The 22955-nt window shown below is 37.3% G+C and overlaps 1 protein-coding gene across 2 annotated transcripts in view; it reads left to right on the forward strand.

Moving 5' to 3' along the window:
• Positions 1-22955, forward strand: part of GRID2 (glutamate ionotropic receptor delta type subunit 2) — a 1411147-nt gene that overhangs the window by 1051648 nt on the left and 336544 nt on the right. For both annotated transcript variants that reach the window (XM_068542054.1, XM_068542055.1), the window contains one exon: positions 12345-12446. In XM_068542054.1, coding sequence (XP_068398155.1) covers positions 12345-12446 — 102 coding nt within the window. The remainder of the gene's footprint in view (positions 1-12344; positions 12447-22955) is intronic.

The raw sequence follows: 22955 nt of genomic DNA on the forward strand, positions 1-22955 counted from the left end.
AATGAGTTTAGGAGTGTTCCTCCCTCTGCTACATTTTGGAAGAGTTTGAGAAGGATAGGTGTTAGCTCTTCTCTAAATGTTTGATAGAATTCGCCTGTGAAGCCATCTGGTCCTGGGCTTTTGTTTGTTGGAAGATTTTTAATCACAGTTTCAATTTCAGTGCTTGTGATTGGTCTGTTCCTATTTTCTATTTCTTCCTGGTTCAGTCTCAGAAGGTTGTGCTTTTCTAAGAATTTGTCCATTTCTTCCAGGTTGTCCATTTTATTGGCATAGAGTTGCTTGTAGTAATCTCTCATGATCCTTTGTATTTCTGCAGTGTCAGTTGTTACTCCTCCTTTTTCATTTCTAATTCTATTGATTTGAGTCTTCTCCCTTTTTTTCTTGATAAGTCTGGCTAATGGTTTATCAATTTTATTTATCTTCTCAAAGAACCAGCTTTTAGTTTTATTGATCTTTGCTATCGTTTCCTTCATTTCTTTTTCATTAAAGAACAGAAATAATCTGATCTTTATGATTTCTTTCCTTCTGCTAACTTTGGGGGTTTTTTGTTCTTCTTTCTCTAATTGCTTTAGGTGTAAGGTTAGGTTGTTTATTTGAGATGTTTCTTGTTTCTTAAGGTAGGATTGTATTGCCATAAACTTCCCTCTTAGAACTGCTTTTGCTACATTCCATAGGTTTTGGGTCGTCGTGTTTTCATTGTCATTTGTTTCTAGGTATTTTTTGATTTCCTCTTTGATTTCTTCAGTGATCTCTTGGTTAGTAAGTAGTGTGTGTTTAGCCTCCATGTGTTTGTATTTCTTACAGATTTTTTCCTGTAATTGATATCTAGTCTCATAGCATTGTGGTCGGAAAAGATGCTTGATACGATTTCAATTTTCCTAAATTTACCAAGGCTTGATTTGTGACCCAAGATATGATCTATCCTGGAGAATGTTCCATGAGCACTTGAGAAGAAAGTGTATTCTGTTGTTTTGGGCTGGAATATCCTATAAATATCAATTAAATCCATCTTGTTTAATGTATCATTTAAAGCTTGTGTTTCGTTATTGATTTTCATTTCAGATGATTGGTACATTGGTGAAAGTGGGGTGTTAAAGTCCCCTATTATGATTGTGTTACTGTCAATTTCCCCTTTAATGGCTGTTAGTATTTGTCTTATGTATTGAGGTGCTCCTATGTTGGGTGCATAAATATTTACAATTGTTATATCTTATTTTTGATTGATCCCTTGATCATTATGTAGTATCCTTCTTTGTCTCTTGTAACAGTCTTTATTTTAAAGTCTATTTTGTCTGATATGAGAATTGCTATTCCAGCTTTCTTTTGATTTCCATTTGCATAGAATATCTTTTTCCATCCCCTCACTTTCAGTCTGTATGTGTCCCTAGGTCTGAAGTGGGTCTCTTGTAGACAGCATATATACGGGTCTTGTTGTATCCATTCAGCCAGTCTGTGTCTTTTGGTTGGAGCATTTAATCCATTTACATTTAAGGTAGTTATCGATATGTATGTTCCTATTACCATTTTCTTAATTGTTTTTGGTTTGTTATTGTAGGTCTTTTCCTTCTCTTGTGTTTCCTGCCTAGAGAAGTTCCTTTAGCATTTGTTGTAAAGCTAGTTTGGTTGTGCTGAATTCTCTTAGCTTTTGCTTTTCTGCAAAGGTTTTAATTTCTCCATCAAATTTGAATGAAATCCTTGCTGGGTAGAGTAATCTTGGTTGTAGAGTTTTCTCCTTCATCACTTTAAATATGTCCTGCCACTACCTTCTGGCTTGCAGAGTTTCTGCTGAAAGATCAGCTGTTAACCTTATGGAGATTCCCTTAATGTGTTATTTGTTGTTTTTCCCTTGCTGCTTTTAATATTTTTTCTTTGTATTTAATTTTTGATAGTTTGATTAATATGTGTCTTGGTGTGTTTCTCCTTGGATTTATCCTGTATGGGACTCTCTGTGCTTCCTGGACTTGATTAAGTATTCCCTTTCCCATATTAGGGACATTTTCAACTATAATCTCTTCAAATATTTTCTCAGTCCCTTTCTTTTTCTCTTCTTCTTCTGGGACCCCTATAATTCGAATGTTGGTGCATTTAATATTGTCCCAGAGGTCTCTGAGACTGTCCTCAATTCTTTTCATTCTTTTTTCTTTATTCTGCTCTGCAGTAGTTATTTTCACTATTTTATCTTCCAGGTCACTTATCCGTTCTTCTGCCTCAGTTATTCTGTTATTGATTCCTTCTAGAGAATTTTAAATTTCTTTTATTGTGTTGCTTATCATTGTTTGTTTGCTCTTTAGTTCTTCTAGGTCCTTGTTAAACGTTTCCTATATTTTCTCCATTCTATTTTCAAGATTTTGTATCATCTTTACTATCATTACTCTGAATTCTTTTTCAGGTAGACTGCCTATTTCCTCTTCATTTGTTAGGTCTGGTGGGTTTTTACCTTGCTCCTTCATCTGCTGCATATTTCTCTGTCTTCTCATTTTGCTTAACTTACTGTGTTTGGGGTCTCCTTTTCACAGGCTGCAGGTTCATAGTTCCCATAGTTTTTGGTGTCTGCCCCCAATGGCTAAGGTTGGTTCAGTGGCTTGTGTAAGCTTCCTGCTGGAGGGGACTGGTGCCTGTGTTCTGGTGGGTGGGGCTGGATCTTATCTTTCGGGTGGGCAGGTCCACGTCTGGTAGTGTGTTTTGGGGTGTCTGTGGCCTTATCATGATTTTAGGCAGCCTCTCTGCTAATGGGTGGGTTTGTGTTCCTGTCTTGCTAGTTGTTTGGCACAGTGTGTCCAGCACTATAGCTTGCTGGTCAGTGAGTGAAGCTGGGTCTTAGTGTTGAGATGGAGATCTCTGGGAGATTTTCATCGTTTGATATTACGTGGAGCTGGGAGGCCTCCTGTGGACCAGTGTCCTGAACTTGGTTCTTCCACCTCAGTGGCACAGCCCTGATACCTGGCTGGAGCACCAAGAGCCTGTCCTCCACACAGCTCAGAATAAAAGGGAGGAAAAATAGAAAGAAAGAAAAAAGAAGATAAAATGAAATAAAATAAAATAAAGTAAAATAAAATAAAGTTATTAAAATAAAAAATAATTATTAAGAAAAAAAATTTTAAGTAATTTAAAAAAAACAGACGGAACTCTAGGACAAATGGTAAAAGCAAAGCTATACAAACAAAATCACGCACAGAAGCATACACATACACACTCACAAAAAGAGAAAAAGGGAAAAAATATATATATCGTTGCTCCCAAAGTCCGCCTCCTTATTTTGGGATGATTCGTTGTCTATTCAGGTATTCCACAGATGCAGGGTACATCAAATTGATTGTGGAGATTTAATCCGCTGCTTCTGAGGCTGCTGGGAGGGATTTCCCTTTCTCTTCTTTGTTTGCACAGCTCCCCAGTTTCAGCTTTGGATTTGGACCCGCCTCTGCATGTAGGTCGCCTGAGCGCGTCTGTTCTTCGCTCAGACAGGACGGGGTTAAAGGAGCAGCTGCTTCGGGGGCTCTGGCTCACTCAGGCCGGGGGAGGGAGGGGTACGGAGGAGGCGGGGCGAGCCTGCGGCATCAGAGGCGTCGTGACGTTGCAGCAGCCCGAGGCGCGCCGTGCGTTCTCCCGGGGAAGTTGTCCCCGGATCACGGGAGCCTGGCTGTGGCGGGCTGCACCGGCTCCCGTGAGGGGCGGTGTGGAGAGTGACCTGTGCTCGCACACAGGCTTCTTGGTGGCGGCAGCAGCAGCCTTAGCGTCTCATGCCCGCCGCTGGGGTCCGCGCTGATCGCCGCGGCTCGCGCCCATCTCCGGAGCTCATTTAGGCGGCGCTCTGAATCCCCTCTCCTCGGGCACCAGGAAACAAAGAGGTAAGAAAACGTCTCTTGCCTCTTCGGCAGCTGCAGACTTTTTCCCGGACTCCCTCCCGGCCAGCTGTGGCGCACTAGCCCCTTCAGGCTGTGTTCACACCGCCAACCCCAGTCCTCTCCCTGCGATCCGACCTCCGAAGCCCGAGCCTCAGCTCCCAGCCCCCGCCCGCCCCGGCGGGGGAGCAGACAAGCCTCTCGGGCTGGTGAGTGCTGGTCGGCACCGCTCCTCCGTGCGGGAGCCTCTCCGCTTTGCCCTCCGCACCCCTGTGGCTGTGCTCTCCTCCGTGGCTCCGAAGCTTCCCCCCTCTGCCACCCGCAGTCTCCGCCCGCGAAGGGGCTCCTAGTGTGTGGACACCTTTCCTCCTTCACGGCTCCCTCCCACTGGTGCAGGGCCCGTCCCTATTCTTTTGTCACTGTTATTTCTTTTTTCTTTTGCTCTACCCAGGTACGTGGGGAGTTTCTTGCCTTTTGGGAAGTGTGAGGTCTTCTGCCAGCGTTCAGTAGGTGTTCTGTAGGAGCTGTTCGACATGTAGATGTGTTTCTGATGTATTTGTGGGGAGGAAGGTGATCTCCGCGTCTTACTCTTCTGCCATCTTGAAGCTCCTCCCTGTATTAAGTTTCTTGTTTAAAAATCCTCTAAATTTGTTTTCTACTCAAAAAAATTTGAAGTCCCACTTTGTGCCAGGAATTATGTATTTAATAAAGTGGAAGATACAAAACAGCAATCTTTCCTGACTCCTTGGAAACTTACAGATAATTGGTACAATAAATGTTAATCATAAAAATATAGATTAAAAAATTTAACTGTGATATTACTGTAAAGAGAGGACCATGATGCTGTATTGGAGTGACATGAGCTAGCTTGGGGGTGGGTTAGGTTGTCAAGGAAGGTTTGCCCCAAGCTATAGATGTTTACATTGAGATCTAAAGGATGATTAAGAGTGAATTCAGTCATTCCTTGAAGAATGGCAGGTTCCTAAGGTTCTTCCAATCAAGGAAGACTGTATATTCAAAACTATTGGTTCTCACATTTGGCTAAACTTTGGAATCATCTTGGAAACCTTAAAAAATACCGATACCTGAACTTGAAAAAAAGAATACTGATACCTGGATCACATGCCCAGAAAGTCTGATTTAATTGGCATGGCATATGGCTTTGGCACTGGGATGTTTTTTAACTCCCCAAGTGGTTCTTTTATACTTCTATGCTTCAGAAACAGTTTGAATCCTTAAGGCAGGAGAATTATGTCTATAACTCGAGAAACTGAGGGAAGACTAGTGTGGTTGGAGTCCAAAGAATGAGAGGAAATGTGATATCACCTGAGACTGACTGTAAAATGTGACACATCACACAGGTTTTGGTTGGCCACAGTAGAAGTCTGGTCTTTATCTGGAGAAAAATAGAAAACTATGGAAAGATCTTAGGCAGAGGACATCATATCTACATGTATGTTTATGTTTGTGGTGTAGAATAAAGACTGTAAAAGAGAAGCTATGAAGTCAGCTTGGAGTATGCTGGTGGCAAGGAGATGCTGAGAAGTGGATTTGAGAGGTTTTTTTTTAAGGAGTTGAAATTGGCAGACTGGCAATTGATTAAATATGACAGATGGTAAGACTGACTTCTTGGTTTCTGGCTAGTAGAACCGGATGGATGCTAAGGGGTAGATTATGAGCTTAATCTTATGATATTGGAGGTGCCTTTGAGATATCGAAGCAGAGATGTTGAAGAGATAGAATATAAGGAGACATCTGAGCATGAGATTTTCAGTTGTTTGGGAACAAAGATCTAAAGTGCAATAGCTTTACATTAAACCTTGTAAGTTTTAGAAAAATAATTATTTTAGTTGTATAAAACACTATTGTAATAGGCACTGGGCACCTACAGATGATTAAGATGAGGAGATAGGAAAGACTGAGAATTCTAATGTGATTTTAAAATGAAAATCCCTTCAAAACATCTCAAGGTAGCATGGAATGAAAGAGAAGAAATCCAGCAACTTTTATCAGATTGTAATCATTAAATGCTAAAATATTATTAGGAAGAAAATTCTGATCAGAAATAAAAGGAGAGCTAATTGAATTTTAGTGACAGGAATCATCCTGAAGAATCACAAAAATTGTCAGGGATACGATATTACAGTAGGACACAATATCAGATTGGGGATATTTTGGTTTTTATTCAGCTTAAACTAGAGACTAGCCAAAAAGATAGAAGAATAAAGAGGACAGCAGGAGTTTTAATGTATGCATTCGTTTATCAGATATCTATTAGGACCTATCATGTACCAGTACCCCAATGCTATGATAAGGAGTAGGGCTACAACCAGAGACAAGGTAAGAATTATTCAGCTTCACAGAGTTTATAGTCTCCTATCCTACTTAAAACAAGAAAAATAAAAGAGTTTGTTTATTTGAGGAAGTGTCCCTAGTTAGCTTTTGCAAAGGAAGCCAGTAAAAAGAATGCCTTTATTTGATAAGGTTAAGGAGCCATTCTATGAGGTTGCATTTGCTGGGTGTTAGGGCATGTCTTAGGGCAGTGGAGATTCTGATTTAATTGTTCTGGGATTAGGCAGGGCATCAGAATTTTATAAAGCTTTCCGGTTATTCTAATATGCAGCCAAAGTTGAGAAGCATGTTTAGCTTTAGAAGTATGTTTCATCACTAAAACTAGTGGCTCCGGATGATGAGGCTGAGAAAGGAACAACAACGACAAAAAATGCTGATTATGTAGGAGTAATAATAACGAACACTTCTTTAGTTTTTATGTGCCAAGAACACTGCTAAACACCTGACATATATTAAGTCAGTTGACAGTCCCACCAGCCCTATGAGGAAGCCATTTTTCCTCTTCGCATTTGGGAGGGAACAGAGGCCCAGTGGCCACACCCAGCAGGTGTCAGAGCAGGTCCTTGAACATAATCAGTCTGGTTCTGGAGTTCCTGATCTTAACCACTATGCTGTATTTTCTCTAAATATAGTGTAATAGTAATTTTACACTAAGAATTATAAACAAGGTGAAAACATGTAATAATGGCAGAGTATCACTAAACCAGCCAGATACCAGTTGATAACTGAGTGGTTATTATAGCGCCATAAACACCTTTGAGCTACTTCCTCATATATATATACAGAGAGATAGATATGGATATATAGCTTCTCATGTTTATAGTCTTCATTTGTGGAAATCAGTTAACAAGTTTGTCTTGTTGTACATGTATATAGTTACCTAGTACAGAAGGTTTTGTCTTCAGCAGCAATGCAGGAAGATATAAGCTGTAGAATCAGGTAATTTTTCTTTCTGACTTTTCATTTTCTCCTGAAGGAAACTCTAATCGAAAGAACGACTCCTACTTCATGGTAATGACCAAGCTGTAGGAATAAAATCTTAGGAGGAAATAATCATCCCCTAGGGAACAAGTCTAACAAATTGCACCTATTTTACAGGTGGAAATACCATAAAGAAAATTATTATTGGAAGGATTACCGACACACTGTGTTCCTATACATGTCAAAGAAAAAAAAAATTCCAATTTAACTCTATAAAACATGTATCTGAGTCAACCTGGCATATGTATTTTTTTCTTACGCTTTCTATCCCATTACAGAACTAATATCTACCAAATAATGCTGTGCACTTCTAAACGGCTAGCTTTCAGCTACTTCGTCATGCTGTTGTCGTTCCCTCTTTTCCTCTGAAGGCTGAGAAAGCAAATAAAGGAAACGTAGTGCTTGGGAGCATATTGCCCCAGTGCTGTGGACATTGTGTGTCCTGAAGCTGGAACTTTGGTACTATAGCCAGACTTGGTTTGTTCCGTATGAATACAGTCTAGTACATGTAGGGGATTCTGTTTGGTATTCAGTTAAGAGCTCTCTTGACTCCTGTTATTAAAGCCTACAAACTATTGAGTGTAAAATTAAACTGTTCAGCTCTTTTTGACATTGTAACATTGCCTGAAAAATAGTGATGTAAAACCCAAGTCAAATGTCATTCTTTAAAGCCCATGGGCAAATGAAGAGTGAAAACATTGAGGGGAAAAGAGTAAATGTCTAAAACTTGGTCATTTACTAATGACACAGTACATAATGTTAGGAACATGCTACTGTGCTCATGCAAATACATCAGCCAGTTTGTTGAACACAGATATTACATTGATTTTAACAGAAAGCTGCAGGGTTTTTATTGCTAAAGCTCCAATGAAGGAAGTAATTAAAACATTAAGCATTTTAGGGTTTTAAAATTACTTTAGGCAATAACCAGAAAATACTATAGGAAATCGATATTCTGTAATTGAAAGGAAATTGAATTGGTCTTTATTTTTTTAATCCCTTTTAAATTTTCTCTAGACTGCCAGACCATGGAAGACAGAGAATCTTGTTTTGCCATCAGCAGTGTGACTTTCTGTAAATCTCATGTGCTGCAGAGACCATTTTTATTATTTTTACTTAGAAAGTGCTCAGCTGAATAGATAGTATTATGAAATTTCGTGAGCATTATCTTTGTTAGTCTCTGGCCTCATTGTTTAAAACTAAAACAAAAGCACAACCAGACAAAAACAACCTTCTCCACTCGAGCAAAGTCAAGTTAAAGACATTTCAAACAATGAAAGCAGAGAAGTTGTTAGATAAGTCTCACGCTTGAACCTGAGTGAAATTCTTTTAGTTCTTATCAAACACTATGCCTGTCAGTCTTCCTCTGCTGCAAGGACTGTCACCCATTGTAGATACAAATTCAGTTTAGATCTATGTGAACCTAACTCATTTTTCTTGCTTATTATTGGAAGGAGTTTTTACAATCAAACAAAATAGCTTGAAGTGAATCTCAGGGAGGTGACTGGATATGAACAGAAATTAAGGAATCTTAAAACTTGAGTAATCCTTCAGAAAGGTGTGTATAATCAGCCTGTCCCTTATAATGAGGATAATAATGATACCTTCCTCATTGGGTGCTTTTGAGAATAAATTAATTAATATATGCAAAGCTCTCAGATGATTAGCACATACTGTGCACTATGTATGTGTTATAATAATTTTTATAAAAATGACATTGATGGTGATGATTTTGCCTTTTAAATTTTATTGCTAAAATATGAATTCACTCACTATTATATTGAGCCAGCCACTTAACAGTACCGAGGCTTATTTTCCTTGACTATTAAAATAGGAATACTATCTTCTCTACCTTCCTTAAATAGATCGTTTATGAAAAGAATTTTTTAAGCTATAAAACAGTACGGCAACTAACAGTACTGCATCTGGACTTTAAAAAGCAATAGTTACATGTATATATATGGCTGAGTCACTTTGTTGTACACCTGAAACTAACACAACATTGTTAATCAACTATACTCCAATATAAAATAAAAATTTTAAAAAAGCACATCAGTTTAAATCCTAATTTCATCTCTTTGTAAATAGGTGACCTTAGTTGAGTTCTTAATTTTTATGTCTATAAAGTAATATTGGTAACAGCACCATCTCATAAAGTTATTTTGAGTCTTAAATGAGATCATGTATGAAAAGCTCAGTACCATGGCTGACACATAGAAAGTATTCCAAAAAATGTAAAAAAAAAAAAAAGTTCTATTCAATGTAGGAAATGAGTATTATTATAATTTTTTAATGATTTCTTTGTTACAACCTATGTTGATATGTGATGAGTGGATATACTTTATTTCTAGTTTTCCAGAGAATCTGTATCCTGAAATATCTCTGTATCAAAATTTCATCTCTAGTTTTTGATGACCACAGCTAACATTCAGATAACATTAAGTATTGGAGTGGGTGAATATGAAGGAATAAATGAGTTAAGTAGAAGGAGTTACTAGTCTTAAAATCTAGACTGTTGTTGTTAAGAACAGGAACAACTTTTCAACTTTCTAAGTACTATAATCAAAAGACATGTGAGTCAGATGGCAAAAAAGAAAAAAAAAAGAAAGAAAGAAAACAGATAGGTGAAAAACCTTCATAAAGCAGAAGAGAAAATTATATGGCCTGTAGTAATATATGAGAGAATCTGGCCAAACAATAAAAAAACTTCATATCCACTTATTGACCTGCCCACCATACACACACTTGATATTAAAAATAAACCTCCAAGGAAAGACTTTTATTGGCTCGGGTCAGACGACCAACTGTTAACAATTGTTAAACCAGAGAGTCAGAGTCATGAAAAAATTTGGATGATTTGGAACACTTGTCCAGGGATGGAAAAAAAAAGCAATTCTCCAAAAGGAGGGATGGGGTTAGTGGCCATGCATGGTCACTGCAAGAAATCAGTGTGAATAAAAAGAAAAAAAAAAGAGAGAGAGAGAGGAAGGGGGGAGGAGAGAGAGAGAGAGAGAGAGAGAGAGAGAAGAAACACTCTATATAGTACAAATAGTGTTTAAGTCACTGCCCAGGTCGGAAGATAAGACACAACCACCTCCTTACCTCCTCCAAATGCTTTTTCGTTATTGTTATTTCAAACCCCCAAACACTAGAATGCTCTGGAATTTTTCAATCATTGACTGTATTTAGTTATGTTTAAAGGAAGACATAATTAAGAAGAAGCTGGAAATTATATATTTTTAACTGTTTGTCCAGAACATTGTTGAAACAAACTAGTCAGCAGGTTTTGTTGGTATTCCAGTAGTAAATATTTTGACTAGTCAGTACACCAAAATGCTGTGTTCACGTTGGCACTAACAGATGTCGTTTATCAATATTTAGGCAAACTGACAGTAGGTTCACCAAACTTAAAAAACAACTCCAAGGGAGAAAAAACCCTGTGTTTACTGTGACAGTTTAAACATGTTGGTCGTGAATAAGATCATGTCCTAAAAGCTATTAATTTAACTTAGAATTAAGTAATATAACAATAAAAGGCGGCTAGCGCATTGGAAATTTAGCTTTTCAATTTGCTTTAGATCTCTTTTTCCACCAATATTATTTGGTCTAGGGAAATAAAATCTTCTTGAAGAAATAATTAGAAAAGTGCACATCAAAAAATGTAATTGAGGATAGACTTTGGTTGACCTCAGAAGAGAACAGAAGCTCAAAAGAAATTTCATAAGGTTTTAAATTTGGCAAGAGGACTACAGTATCTCTGATAACTAGACATTCAACACATTTGGATTTGCTAATTGGATCTAAGTTCTAATTAGACTTTTATGTAACTGAAAATGACACATCATTGTATGAATTTAATGTGCATTTACAGTCGAAACCAACAATTAGCAGCCTTTTTCAAATTATTTTAATAAGAAAAAAGCTGGCTTTTTGTTTACATTGTGACATCCACTTCTCTTCAGATCTATTGTGTACATTTTAGTTTTCTCAATTAAATACCATTTGTGGAGCTCAAAGAGAAACTTGAGTTTTAATGGGAAGCACCCAGATTGTTGATTTGTGAGGGAGACTTGCCAGTATGTTGATGACTTCAGAAGCCACCACAAAACGCAATGCAAGGAAATAATAGTCTTTAGGAGGAAGCAGCGCAAATAACCAGGTGCCCCTGTAAACCATCCAGTTAACCACAAGAGTCTCTGTGACGCAACGTCTGTTACAGTTTTAAAGCATGCAAGTGTGGAGTAAATTCCCAAATGTAAAGGCTCATGGAGCTGCTATCAGGATTAATAGCATGATGTATCTTCACAAGATGTGCATTGCAAAACTCTCTTTGCAGCTTTGCTTCGTGGGCAGATACCTGCTAATCCAAGTCAGAGCACCTCTCTTCCCTCCTTATGTTTGAATTGAGAGTCACCCATTTTTATCCCATCGTGATTTATAGGCAGTAATTTTAAGACTGGTAGTCCTCAGATTTGGATATTACAAGACGCAAGACCTACGTGAGAATGTAAAATTAAACCAGTACTTTGGAGAGCACAGAGCAGTTAATAGTTGCATGACTTTAAGGAAAAGGCTGCTGCCAAAGTCTTCCAAGCAGGTTGATAGCACTGACAAAAAGGCAAATTACATTGTTTTATGTACTGTGAATACTTGAAAACAACAAAGCCATATAGATGATTGTTTTTCCTCAAGTAAAAGCTGTAACTCCTCTAACCACATTAAACATCTTACAGTTCTATGTTCCATTAAAAGCAGTGTAAGATCTAATTAAAACCACTGAAACTGTAAAAAAAAAAAAAATCCAACTTGTGCAGTAATTGGTATACTAGAACAGGCATTATGCTAGAATTATATGTGCTATTATTTTTCCAATTAGTGTATTACTGGGACTGAGTTATTGGTGTAATTATAACTCCTCATTAAGTCAGATGTCCTCAGTGAGTCCCCTGAAGGATGCTGGATACTGTCATATGCCATATGATGATATTTAAAAGCAGGAGATAGCATAGCATTTTTGCTTGCTTCATTTGCTATCAAACAGGAAAAGCTGCACAGGACACTTCCTGTTATCAGTGACTCCAAGATTTATCACACAGTTCTCTGAACGGCCTGTGTATAGGTGATTGGACTGTTCTTCAGGCAGAAAAGTGACCAAGCTATTTCATCTTTCAGCTTGGGTGCTGGACTCCTGTCACAGGGCTGAATGGGTCCCTGACTGACAAGAAACTGGAGAATAACATGCGTGGAGTGGTCCTACGTGTGGCGACTGTTCTGGTAGGTCTGATCTGCCCCTTGCGGTTTTGGCTTCTAGAGGTTCCTTTATCCTCCATTTCTTTATGTTTCATTAACTGATGTCATAATATTAAAAGAGCTGACTATGCATTCTAAGGGGTTTGTAATGGTCATGTTTTCCAACCTTCAATTTATGTGGATCAGAATCAGATTTTTACAGGCTTTTCCTTTAATTACAGTACTTTTGTCATAACTTTCTTAGACATTTTAGGCCAGATTTCCATCCTTCTACAGTTTCCTACACATGATAAAGTGAAGTTATCTCTCAGGCATTCGCTCACTGAAGTCCTACGGTCTATGTAAATGAAGATAACCACGCCAAATAAGGGTAGATTTGATCAAACACAGTACATTCAGTAACACTAAAACATGAGCAGACTAAGAATATTTTTCTGGGAAGGACCGACTTCAAAGTAAAGATCATCCAATGGTTTTGTAAATAATATTTATTGAGTATCAACCGTATTCAAGCTCAGTGCTGATTCCTGGGGACAGTGATGATTAAGATGGACAGATATGATTCTGTCTTAAAAGAGCTTGTCATCTAGTGATTCTGTGGCTATTACATGGGATTATACATGTGAAACATTTATTACAATTTCATTTACTTGGTATAAAAAGCAATAAATGGTAACTGTTATTATTCTATACATTATTATTTTCTCACATGATACACAAATAAAATAAGATGTCAAAAGAAATAGCCTTCAACAGTAAAATACTCACATGGGTACTATCTAAATAGCCATAAAACATGAAGACATGTATTCTCCCTGCCTGTTTCAACGTGATTAACCTTATGCTACTTTGTAGTACCTTTCAAAACCAAATAATCCATAGTTATTAACTTCACTTTTTTTCAGAAAAGCCCACTTGTTTTTAAATTTGAAGAAGTCTTTCTTATAGGCTAAAAAAATTACAGAATTAGTAAACAGGAGAAGTGGTCTTTTTTGGTATGTTGATGCTAATAGATGTTTATCAACGTTTATAACAGCAATAGCTGTCCTTTGTACATTATTTAACACAATTTAAGCAGACTCAACATAATTTCATTGTCTAAAAGAAGGATCTGTGATATTCTCTATAAAAGGAAATTCAAATGAGTAATCTATCCTCCCTTTTTGCTGCCTATAATTTATTTTTAGTTATTGTTTTAATAAGATTTTTACTGTTTGGCAAATAATTATATTATGAATACTTGACAATTTAATTGTGAATGTGCTTCTGTATGTACTCAAACGTGTAGATATGCATTGGCACTGATGTGCTAATATTAAAAAAAAGACAGACATTTAAAGTACAGTAAACTGTAATAGTCTCTTCTCTAGTGATTAACATGGAAAGTCAGGTGAAAACTGTAATAAAAGACAATATATGTGCTTTGCTTTTGTCTTTGACATTCATATCTCAAGGCAAGCTAATCGCATTTAGTCATTAAACAAATATTTATTTAGTACTTACTATATGATAGACTTGGTAAGGGGTTATTCATCTTATATGCACACTCATACCTCAAGGTATGCAAAGAATCTTACTGGAGAGAAGCACATATAACGAAACAGCTAAGATTTATTAATTATTTACTATGTGCCAGATACTCTACTAAGTCTTTTTCATCTGTTATCTTACTCAGTCCTCACAGTATTTACAATAAATAGATAGTATTCTGATCCTAAGAATGTGGTTGAAGAAACTGAGACATATAGAGGTTGAAATAAATGTGGAAGATTATACAGATAGGAAGTTTCAGAGAGAACTGGGATTCAAATCCAGGATCTGACTGCAGATCTCTTAACTTCTGCCTTCTCAACATTATATTATAATCTCTCTACTTCTACTGCGATAAGTGTGCAAATTGAGGTAGCTATAGGATTTTCTTGACTTGATAGTTGCAAATGCTTAACTCTGAATAAGATGAAAGTGAGTTTTACTGGGAAACCTTCACAGAACCAATTATTTTAAATTCATTTCCAGGCTGAGCAGAACGACTGCTGTTTTGTGCTTGAAATGGTACCGCCTCACACATTGTTAATACCTGCATGCCCCAGTCTCACCTATATGATTCAGAATGGTCTGTTTCCTGCAAGCTTAGCCCAGCACATATCCTGAATATGACTAGTGAATGAAGATATGGAAACAGTCTCTTTCCCCCAAGTTTTCTGTGGTGCAATATGGATTTATCAGTTGGGTGCCCAGTTGAGTGAAGGGTTGTTACACTTTTTACACTCCCACAATATACAGCCATTGTACTTAATGATTTCTCAGGCTTCCTGGCTCTTCCTGTAATTCTTATTTGAATGGAAACCAGCCATGACTTTCTTATTTATTTCTTACAAGCACCTTTCCAGGTCCAGCTCTTACTTATATGGCCTTGCAAGCTTCCTCCACCCAACACTGAGAATCACTCTTTCCTAAATCCACCCAGCAACTGTAAACTCACGATGTCAACTAAACCCTGAAACTCAGATTTGGTCTATATTGGACTTGATTTAGCAACCTAAACACAACCCCCTTGTATTCCAAGTATTTACCTCCAGCCATTTCCAGAAGGGAGAAAGAGGAGGGAGGGGTCATGTGTAAAGCCCCTGAGGGAAGGTCTCTCAGCTTTTATTCCATTCTAACTGCGATCTAGTCCCAGTTACACACACACACACACACACACACACACACCCTTTACTTCTTAGGAAAGTTATGCTATCGATGACACACGGGTTCATAAAATTGATTTTTCTTACCTAAGTTTTGAAACTCCTATTCCTATCACTATTAAAGATATTTCGTTGACTTGAAGGAAATAATCTAATATTTATCTTAAACTAAATATTTCAGCACTATATTGTTTATGATGCCAGGGGCAAGCGAATGGTATTCAAATGGTTAATTGAAGAAAATTAAATAAAGGGATTATTAACAAATACTTCAAGTAAGGTTAAATAAGTCAACAAGGATGTTGAAGTGCCAGGGCCTAGATGCACAGCAAGCCTTGACAACCCTGAAGACTGATGTGACATGGGAGAGAGCAGTATTAACAGATCTAGCTAGAGCCATGGGAGAGAAATCCCATAATAGTAGCTGTGCCCTTTGTTATGGCAAGAGGATGGGAAGGAGAATCACCGTCAACACCACATTCAGGCAGTGAGGAAATGGAGAGGAGGTTACCCCAATGTCACTTCTCCTATCTTTCCATCTCTTTCCATTGTTTCCAATTGCAAATCCAACCAGAAATCAGAGGGCAAGGGAACCCAAGTAATGAAGACCATGAAGGTCAGCTTTCCAAGTCACAGAGCAGGGCAGTGAGGGACTGCAAGGGAAACAGGGAAGAAACCGTCACCAGATCTCTTATTTGATCAAACCTGTTAAGAACTTTACATGTGTTAACTTATTTAATTCTTATAAAAACTCTACAAGAGAAGCACTGATTACAGTAAAGGGTGAAAATAAGGCTCAAAAGAATTAATTAAATCTCTGTGTCCGTATAACTAACAAGAGCCAGAGATGAGTTTCAAGCCCACAGATCCTGGTTCCGGTGGCTACGTCCTTAGCCACTCTGACATTCTGTCTTTGGGATCAGAATGAATTCATATTAGGTTTAAATTAAATATAACTATTGAGATTGCAAATGTTATTGGATTAGTAATTTGGGAACATTTTTTAAATGGCATCACATAAGGATAACTTTATATTCAACCATCACCAAAACCATGTAAGTGTCTTAGGAATGGAGGAAAAGAAAGAAAGAATGTGAATAAAATTCCCTCTGCTAAACTCAGTTTCCATATTTGGTCTGCTGATCTCTACATCTTACCAAGTGGGCCAGGTGTCTTACTATGAGGCACTTATTAAGATCAGTTTTTTCCTTTTCACTTCTAAAGTTGTACAAGAATGGATAGCCATAAATGACCAATTATGGCATTCAGTTTTTTCATGGTAATTCACAAAGTTTATTGGAAACATCACTGAGTTATAAATATCATCATAATAATTATGAATACTTACGAAAATAAAATGGAAAGCATTTGGCAACAAATGAAAAGAAAGATTCGAGAAGCTATCCTGTAAGAAAAAATACAAGATATCTGAAAAACATAAACTGGCATTTAGAAAGAGATCACTGATAAATAACTCTTATTTTCTTGATTTGGTTTTGCTAAAACAGACACATGGCATCTCTGATGAAAGATGAGCTCACTCATAAATTGATTTGAGAAGTTATTTATTGAGTATCTTTTTCTAGGTGCTTGGGGTACATACAAAACAGAGAAAGATACTGACTTTGGGGAGTTTCATTCTAGCAGGACATCTACAGCTCTCAGAATATTTCTGAAAACATGCAATGCCACTGTTCTACATTGAATATATTGTACAATGCAGTATTCCCTTGCCTAAAGCTACCATAAACATAATTGTATAACTTTATATACATATATGATTGGAAATTTATGGTAGAGCTGTAGTGGTGCTTTTTCTGTATTTTATAAATTCAAAAACATACAGTTTTTCATATTTTAATATCTTTGAATCAGGATGCATCTTTCAACTGATGTCTTCTTGCAATTAAAATTGGCAGCACTTTTGGTCTTTATTAGTGGTAGGTAAAACAATTTTGCATCTTGCAATTGAAAACATTTTAGATTAAATAATATGTGGATGATATCTTTACAAAATTAATTAAGTTTATGGATATTCCTGGAAACTTCATTTAACAAAACTGGGCATGAAGCCATCTTAAAGAGACAGACTATTTTAAAGAATACCTCATGAAGAAAAGAAATAACACTAGGAAATGAAACCAATTTTAAAAAATAGGAGAGTAATAGCAATGAAAAAAATTACTATCTAAACTAAAAATGTCACTAGACTCATAGAAAGATAAACATAGAAAATATGCCAAGGCACATTTTTCACAGAACTAGAAAAAAATTTTTCACAATTTGTATGGAAACACAAAAGACCCCGAATAGCCAAAGCAATCTTGAGGAAAAAAAACGGAGCTGGAGGAATCAGGCTCCTGAACTTCAGACTATACTACAGAGCCACAGTAATCAAGACAGTATGGTACTGGCAAAAAAACCAGAAATATAAATCAATGGAACAGGATAGAAAGCCCAGAGATAAACCCAAGCACACATGGTCGCCTTATCTTTCATAAAGGAGGGAAGAATACACAATGGAGAAAAGACAGCCTCTTCAATAAGTGGTGCTGGGAAAACTGGACAGCTACATGTAAAAGAATGAAATTAGAACACTTCCTAACACCATACACAAAAATAAACTCGAAATGGATTAAAGACCTAAATGTAAGGCCAGACACCATCAAACTCTTAGAGGAAAACATAGGCAGAACACTCTATGACATAAATCACAGCAAGATCCTTTTTGACCCACCTCCTAGAGAAATGGAAATAAAAACAAAAATGAACAAACGGGACCTAATGAAACTTAAAAGCTTTTGCACAGCAAAGGAAACCATAAACAAGACAAAAAGACAACCCTCAGAATGCGACAAAATATTTGCAAATGAAGCAACTGACAAAGGATTAATCTCCAAAATATACAAGCACCTCATGCAGCTCAATATCAAAAAGCAAACAACCCAATACAAAAATGGTCAGAAGACCTAAGTAGACATTTCTCCAAAGAAGATACACGGATTGCCAACAAACACATGAAAGGATGTTCAACATCACGAATCATTAGAGAAATGCAATTCAAAATTACAATGAGGTATCACCTCACACGGGTTAGAATGGCCAACATCAAAAAGTCTACAAACAATAAATGCTGGAGAGGGTGTACAGAAAAGGGAACCCTCTTGTACTGTTGGTGGGAATGTAAATTGATACAGCCACTATGGAGAACAGTATGGAGGTTCCTTAGAAAATTAAAAAATAGAACTACCATACAACCCAGCAACCCCACTACTGGACATATACCCTAAGAAAGCCATAATTCATAAAGAGTCATGTACCAAAATGTTCATTGCAGCTCTATTTACAATAGCCAGGACATGGAAGTAACCTAAGTGTCCATCGACAGATGAATGGATAAAGAAGATGTGGCACATATATACAATGGAATATTACTCAGCCATAAAAAGAAACGAAATTGAGTTATCTGTAGTGAGGTGGATGGACCTAGAGTCAGTCATACAGAGTGAAGTAAGTCAGAAAGAGAAAAACAAATACCAAATGCTAACACATATACTTGGAACCTTACAAAAATGGTTCTGAAGAACCTAGGGGCAGGACATGAATAAAGACGCAGACCTAGAGAATGGACTTAAGGACACGGTGGGGAGAAGAGTAAGCTGGGACAAAGTGAGAGAGTGATATGGACATATATACACTACCAAATGTAAAATAGATAGCTAGTGGGAAGCAGCTGCATAGCACAGGGAGATCACCTTGGTGCTTTGTGACCACCTAGATGGGTGGGATAGGGAGGGTGGGAGGCAGATGCAAGAGGGAGAGGATATGGGAATATATGTATATGTATAGCTGATTCACTTTGTTATACAGCAGGAACTAACACACCATTGTAAAGCGATTATACTCCAATAAAGATGTTAAAAAAAAAAGAAAAGAAAATACACCAAGGCAGCTTATATTAAAACTCTACCACATAAAGCAAAGTCCACAGTCTGTGTTGAGAAAGGTAAATTTCCCCAAGCAAATCACCATAAGAAGGGTGTAGCAGATAGCTGCCTACTGAGCTATCATTTTAAGAACATTTTCCTTTTCCTAAAATATTTTCTTATTATTAGTCTCACTTCTTGGAATTATTTTAGCAGGCCTTATTTCCCTGTGAAAATGGAGATGTTATCTGAGATCAGAGAAAGGTAAAACAGTATTGTATAGTACACCCTAACTATTAGCTTTGACTCAATAACTATTGTCGAACATCTATTGTAAACTAAGCACTGTGTTAATCCCAGAGAGGCAAAGTTAAAAAAGATACAGTCCCTGCTTTCAAGGAGTTCCACATGAACTATTTTATGAACATTATTAAGTTCTCTATCAGAAAAAAGGACCTGTTTGTGAAGGACTCAGAATTAAATACACTTGTGGGGAGCCTGGGAAAGAATGATAAAATAGAGAGAGACAGATAGAAAGAGAAATGGATGTCACAGTCTTTTATGATCTAATCTCAACTGCGACATCCAGGACCAGCTTCGTGGGTTTACAGGACAATTTAATTCCTCATTTCACTGTGTTCTTTCATTCAGAACTATTTGTAACTCTCTGTTTTTATTTTGTAATTATTTCATTAGTGTTAGACTCCCCCTCTAAGCTGCATACCAATAAAACACAAGTTGGTTTTCACATGCAATATCAGGTATATAGAAGCAGGTCAGTAAATATATGTTGAATGAACAAATTAAAATACTCTGATAGCCTCTGTGTGTTTGTGTGAGAGAGAGAGAGAGAAAGAGAGAGAAACAGAGGGAAGGAAGGAGGGAAGGAAGGAAGGGAAAAAAAGGGGAAAGAAAAGAAATAAAGAACTTTGTGTGTAATTACAAAACTAAGAAGAGGAATGGACACAAGACTATGCCTGAATAAATAGTCTTAGGATGCCTCATTCTTTAATTTCCATCTACTAAGTCTAAATTTCCAAAAGAGATGGCAAAGGATTATGCTATTATTAAATGCTTTGACATAGTTATTACTAGGAAATGACTTACATGCTTTTAACGTAAAGAAGTAGAAAGCTTTAATTCAAAACATCAAGAATCATTCATTCATATTATTAAATAGCAAGTTCACATTTGGTGAGAAGTACAAATCATATAGAATCATTTGATATTCTCTTCGTCTTAGAGGCACTCATTGTTTGGCTTTTGTTCCACAATATTTTGTTTCCATGTGGACTGATACTTCCTCATTTATGTTCCCATGAATTATGTCAGTGTAAGATGGAGCAGTGCACTTAGCTTCTTCTGGATGTACCGTTTAGCAAAAGAGTAAATAATATGCAATTGATCTCCTTATTGGAAGTACTTCAACCTATTTCCTTGCTTTTTCTCCACCTAGTCTTCTCTCCGCAACACAGTCATACTAAAAGCCATTTGTCATATACCGCGACGAGTACTAGGTTTATAGTCAAAAGACATCAGTTCAAGTTCCACCTTTTCTACTTAATAGGTCACTGAACTTATGGAAACCAGGGAGCTATTCTGAACCTCAATTTTTCTGTCTGTAAAAGAGGAATAATAAAACTGGCCACACAGGGTTATTATGAGTGTAAACAGCTTAAACTATGTGGAAGCAGTTAGTAAAGTGCAGAGTGTTTCTAAATATAAGATGTTATTATGTCTGAGTAGAACGATGATGTGTACATTAACCAAAGAAAAGAATAAAATGAGCATGAGTGATCATGAAGGCATAATTAATCATTGTCATCAATCTTCAGATTTTTGTGGGAAATTATTTAAAGGACCCTAAGTCAGACAAGCAAAACATAAACTACAGAATCATGATTTTTAGTCCACTCACTGTTACTTTAATTTGAAAATCTGCTAATGAGAACAACAGCAACTCTCCTCCTAGTGAAGATGGTGCTTCCTGGAGAAAAAATAACACAAATACCTGATACAAAAGAACATTCAAATAACACACTGTACAAATTTCTAAAAGTCTGGTATGTCAATTACATTGTCTCATAGGAATCATGTTTGGTTTCAGGCTAGCTTTAAGTAGACTCTATATGTTAATATATACCTAGGAAATACACTAAGAACAGCCTTGAAATGTCATTTTGCTTAGTTTTTTTGCTAAGGACATTGTCCAAGTTTTTGCTACTTGGAGACCTTCAGCATTTTGAACCCCTACAGAGCTTTAGGCTTTCCTGAGTCTCAGCCTTTGAGTCTCCTGAACCTAGAGGCAAATTTAGGGGCAGGGAGAGTGAGCTTGATAAGAGGCTCTCCTGGCAGGCACTCACATCAAGGATATGGGAAGGGAGTTGATGGCCATCTCGTATAGCTCCCACAGCAGTGTCTGAAGAGGACTCCTTTCAAGTGTTAATAAACACTAAAGTTTGGTTCAAAGCTCCAGGCAAAAATGACAAATCTGGCAGAGGACATTTCCCGTGGATACTGTCTTAAATGAACTAAGCTAAAATTCTCAATAAAATTCGGTAAGTGCCATGTAAGATCTACCACATTGGAAGTACACAGTATAACACTGTGGTCAAGCACTGTCCCTGGAGGAATTCCTCTTCTGAGGTGGCAGGGTGAGAAGTTCCATGGACCCACTCCCTAGCAAAATAAGCAACACTGCAAAAACTAACTAACTAAATAAGTAGGTAAATAAATATAAACCATTTAAAGTCTCTGGAAATTTCCTAAGGGCATACTGAAAATGAAGTAACACTTAATCAAGAAAATCTACTAAAACTCAATAAAAACAACAGGAGTCTATAGTGTCTCAGCCTCATCCTGCTCCTTCCCCTTCCACCTCACTTTCTGCCTTACTCAGCTTGATGGAGGCTCCACTCCAAGTAGGTTTGGCCAAGAAGACAGGGCTTCCTCTCCCTTAAAAGTTTCCAATTAAGGGTTATCTCACCTGGAGGCTGCTAGGATTTTTCATACCATCCAAATGAAATTTGAAAAGGCTAAATTCCTAGTGAGTGTGACCAAGAGTTTGTGGGCTCCCTTTCTTCTCTCAGCTCTGACCCATAGGATGCAGTCTCAACCCCGGGTGTGGCAGACCTAGAATACTGGGGCCTTGATTGCCATCACTCCAGCTTGCTCCAAGGGCAGGGGTTCCGTGCCAACTGAGGTAAATGGAGAAGACCAGAGGCTGCCACCCAACTCAATACCCAGAGTTGTAGCACAAAGACTTTGTCCAAGGGAGAGGCAGTCCACAAGAAAAGAGAGCCCTTAAACATTCTCCAGTTATTTGAAACAGAGCATGGGGAAGTTCAAGTATATGGCTCCTCTTAATTAAAAGCAACAAGCTAAATCATAAGCCAGACAGCTCACCAGAGAAAACCAGAAAAAGAGATAGCTAAGAATATCCTTCCTGAGGTCAGAATAAATTTTAAAGATTAACCCCAAAAATGACCACTACCAAAATTTATTTTCTTCAAACTACTGTGCAAACCCAGGGAATTTTTGAAAACAGTAAAGCAATCAACCAGTAATTGGTGGAGCTTATGGCTTAATGACCGTAATGAATATGACACACATGAATATGGACACAAATATCCTCAACAAAATGCTAGAAAACTGAATCTGGCAATATAAAAAAAGGACTATACACCATAAACAAGTAAAGTTTATCCCAGGAATACGAGGTTGGCTCAACTTATGAAAATCAATCTCATATACCATATTAATAAACAAAGGAATAAACCCACATGATCATCTCAACAGATGTAGGAAAAGCAGTTAATAAAATCTAACACCCCTTCATGATAAAAACAACAGTCAACAGTCTTGTGATAGAAGGGGAAAGAATTTTCTAAACTTCATAAGGAGCATCTATAAACCCA

The sequence above is a fragment of the Eschrichtius robustus genome, chromosome 4 (assembly GCF_028021215.1).
Source record: "Eschrichtius robustus isolate mEscRob2 chromosome 4, mEscRob2.pri, whole genome shotgun sequence".
Classification (NCBI taxonomy): domain Eukaryota; kingdom Metazoa; phylum Chordata; class Mammalia; order Artiodactyla; family Eschrichtiidae; genus Eschrichtius; species Eschrichtius robustus.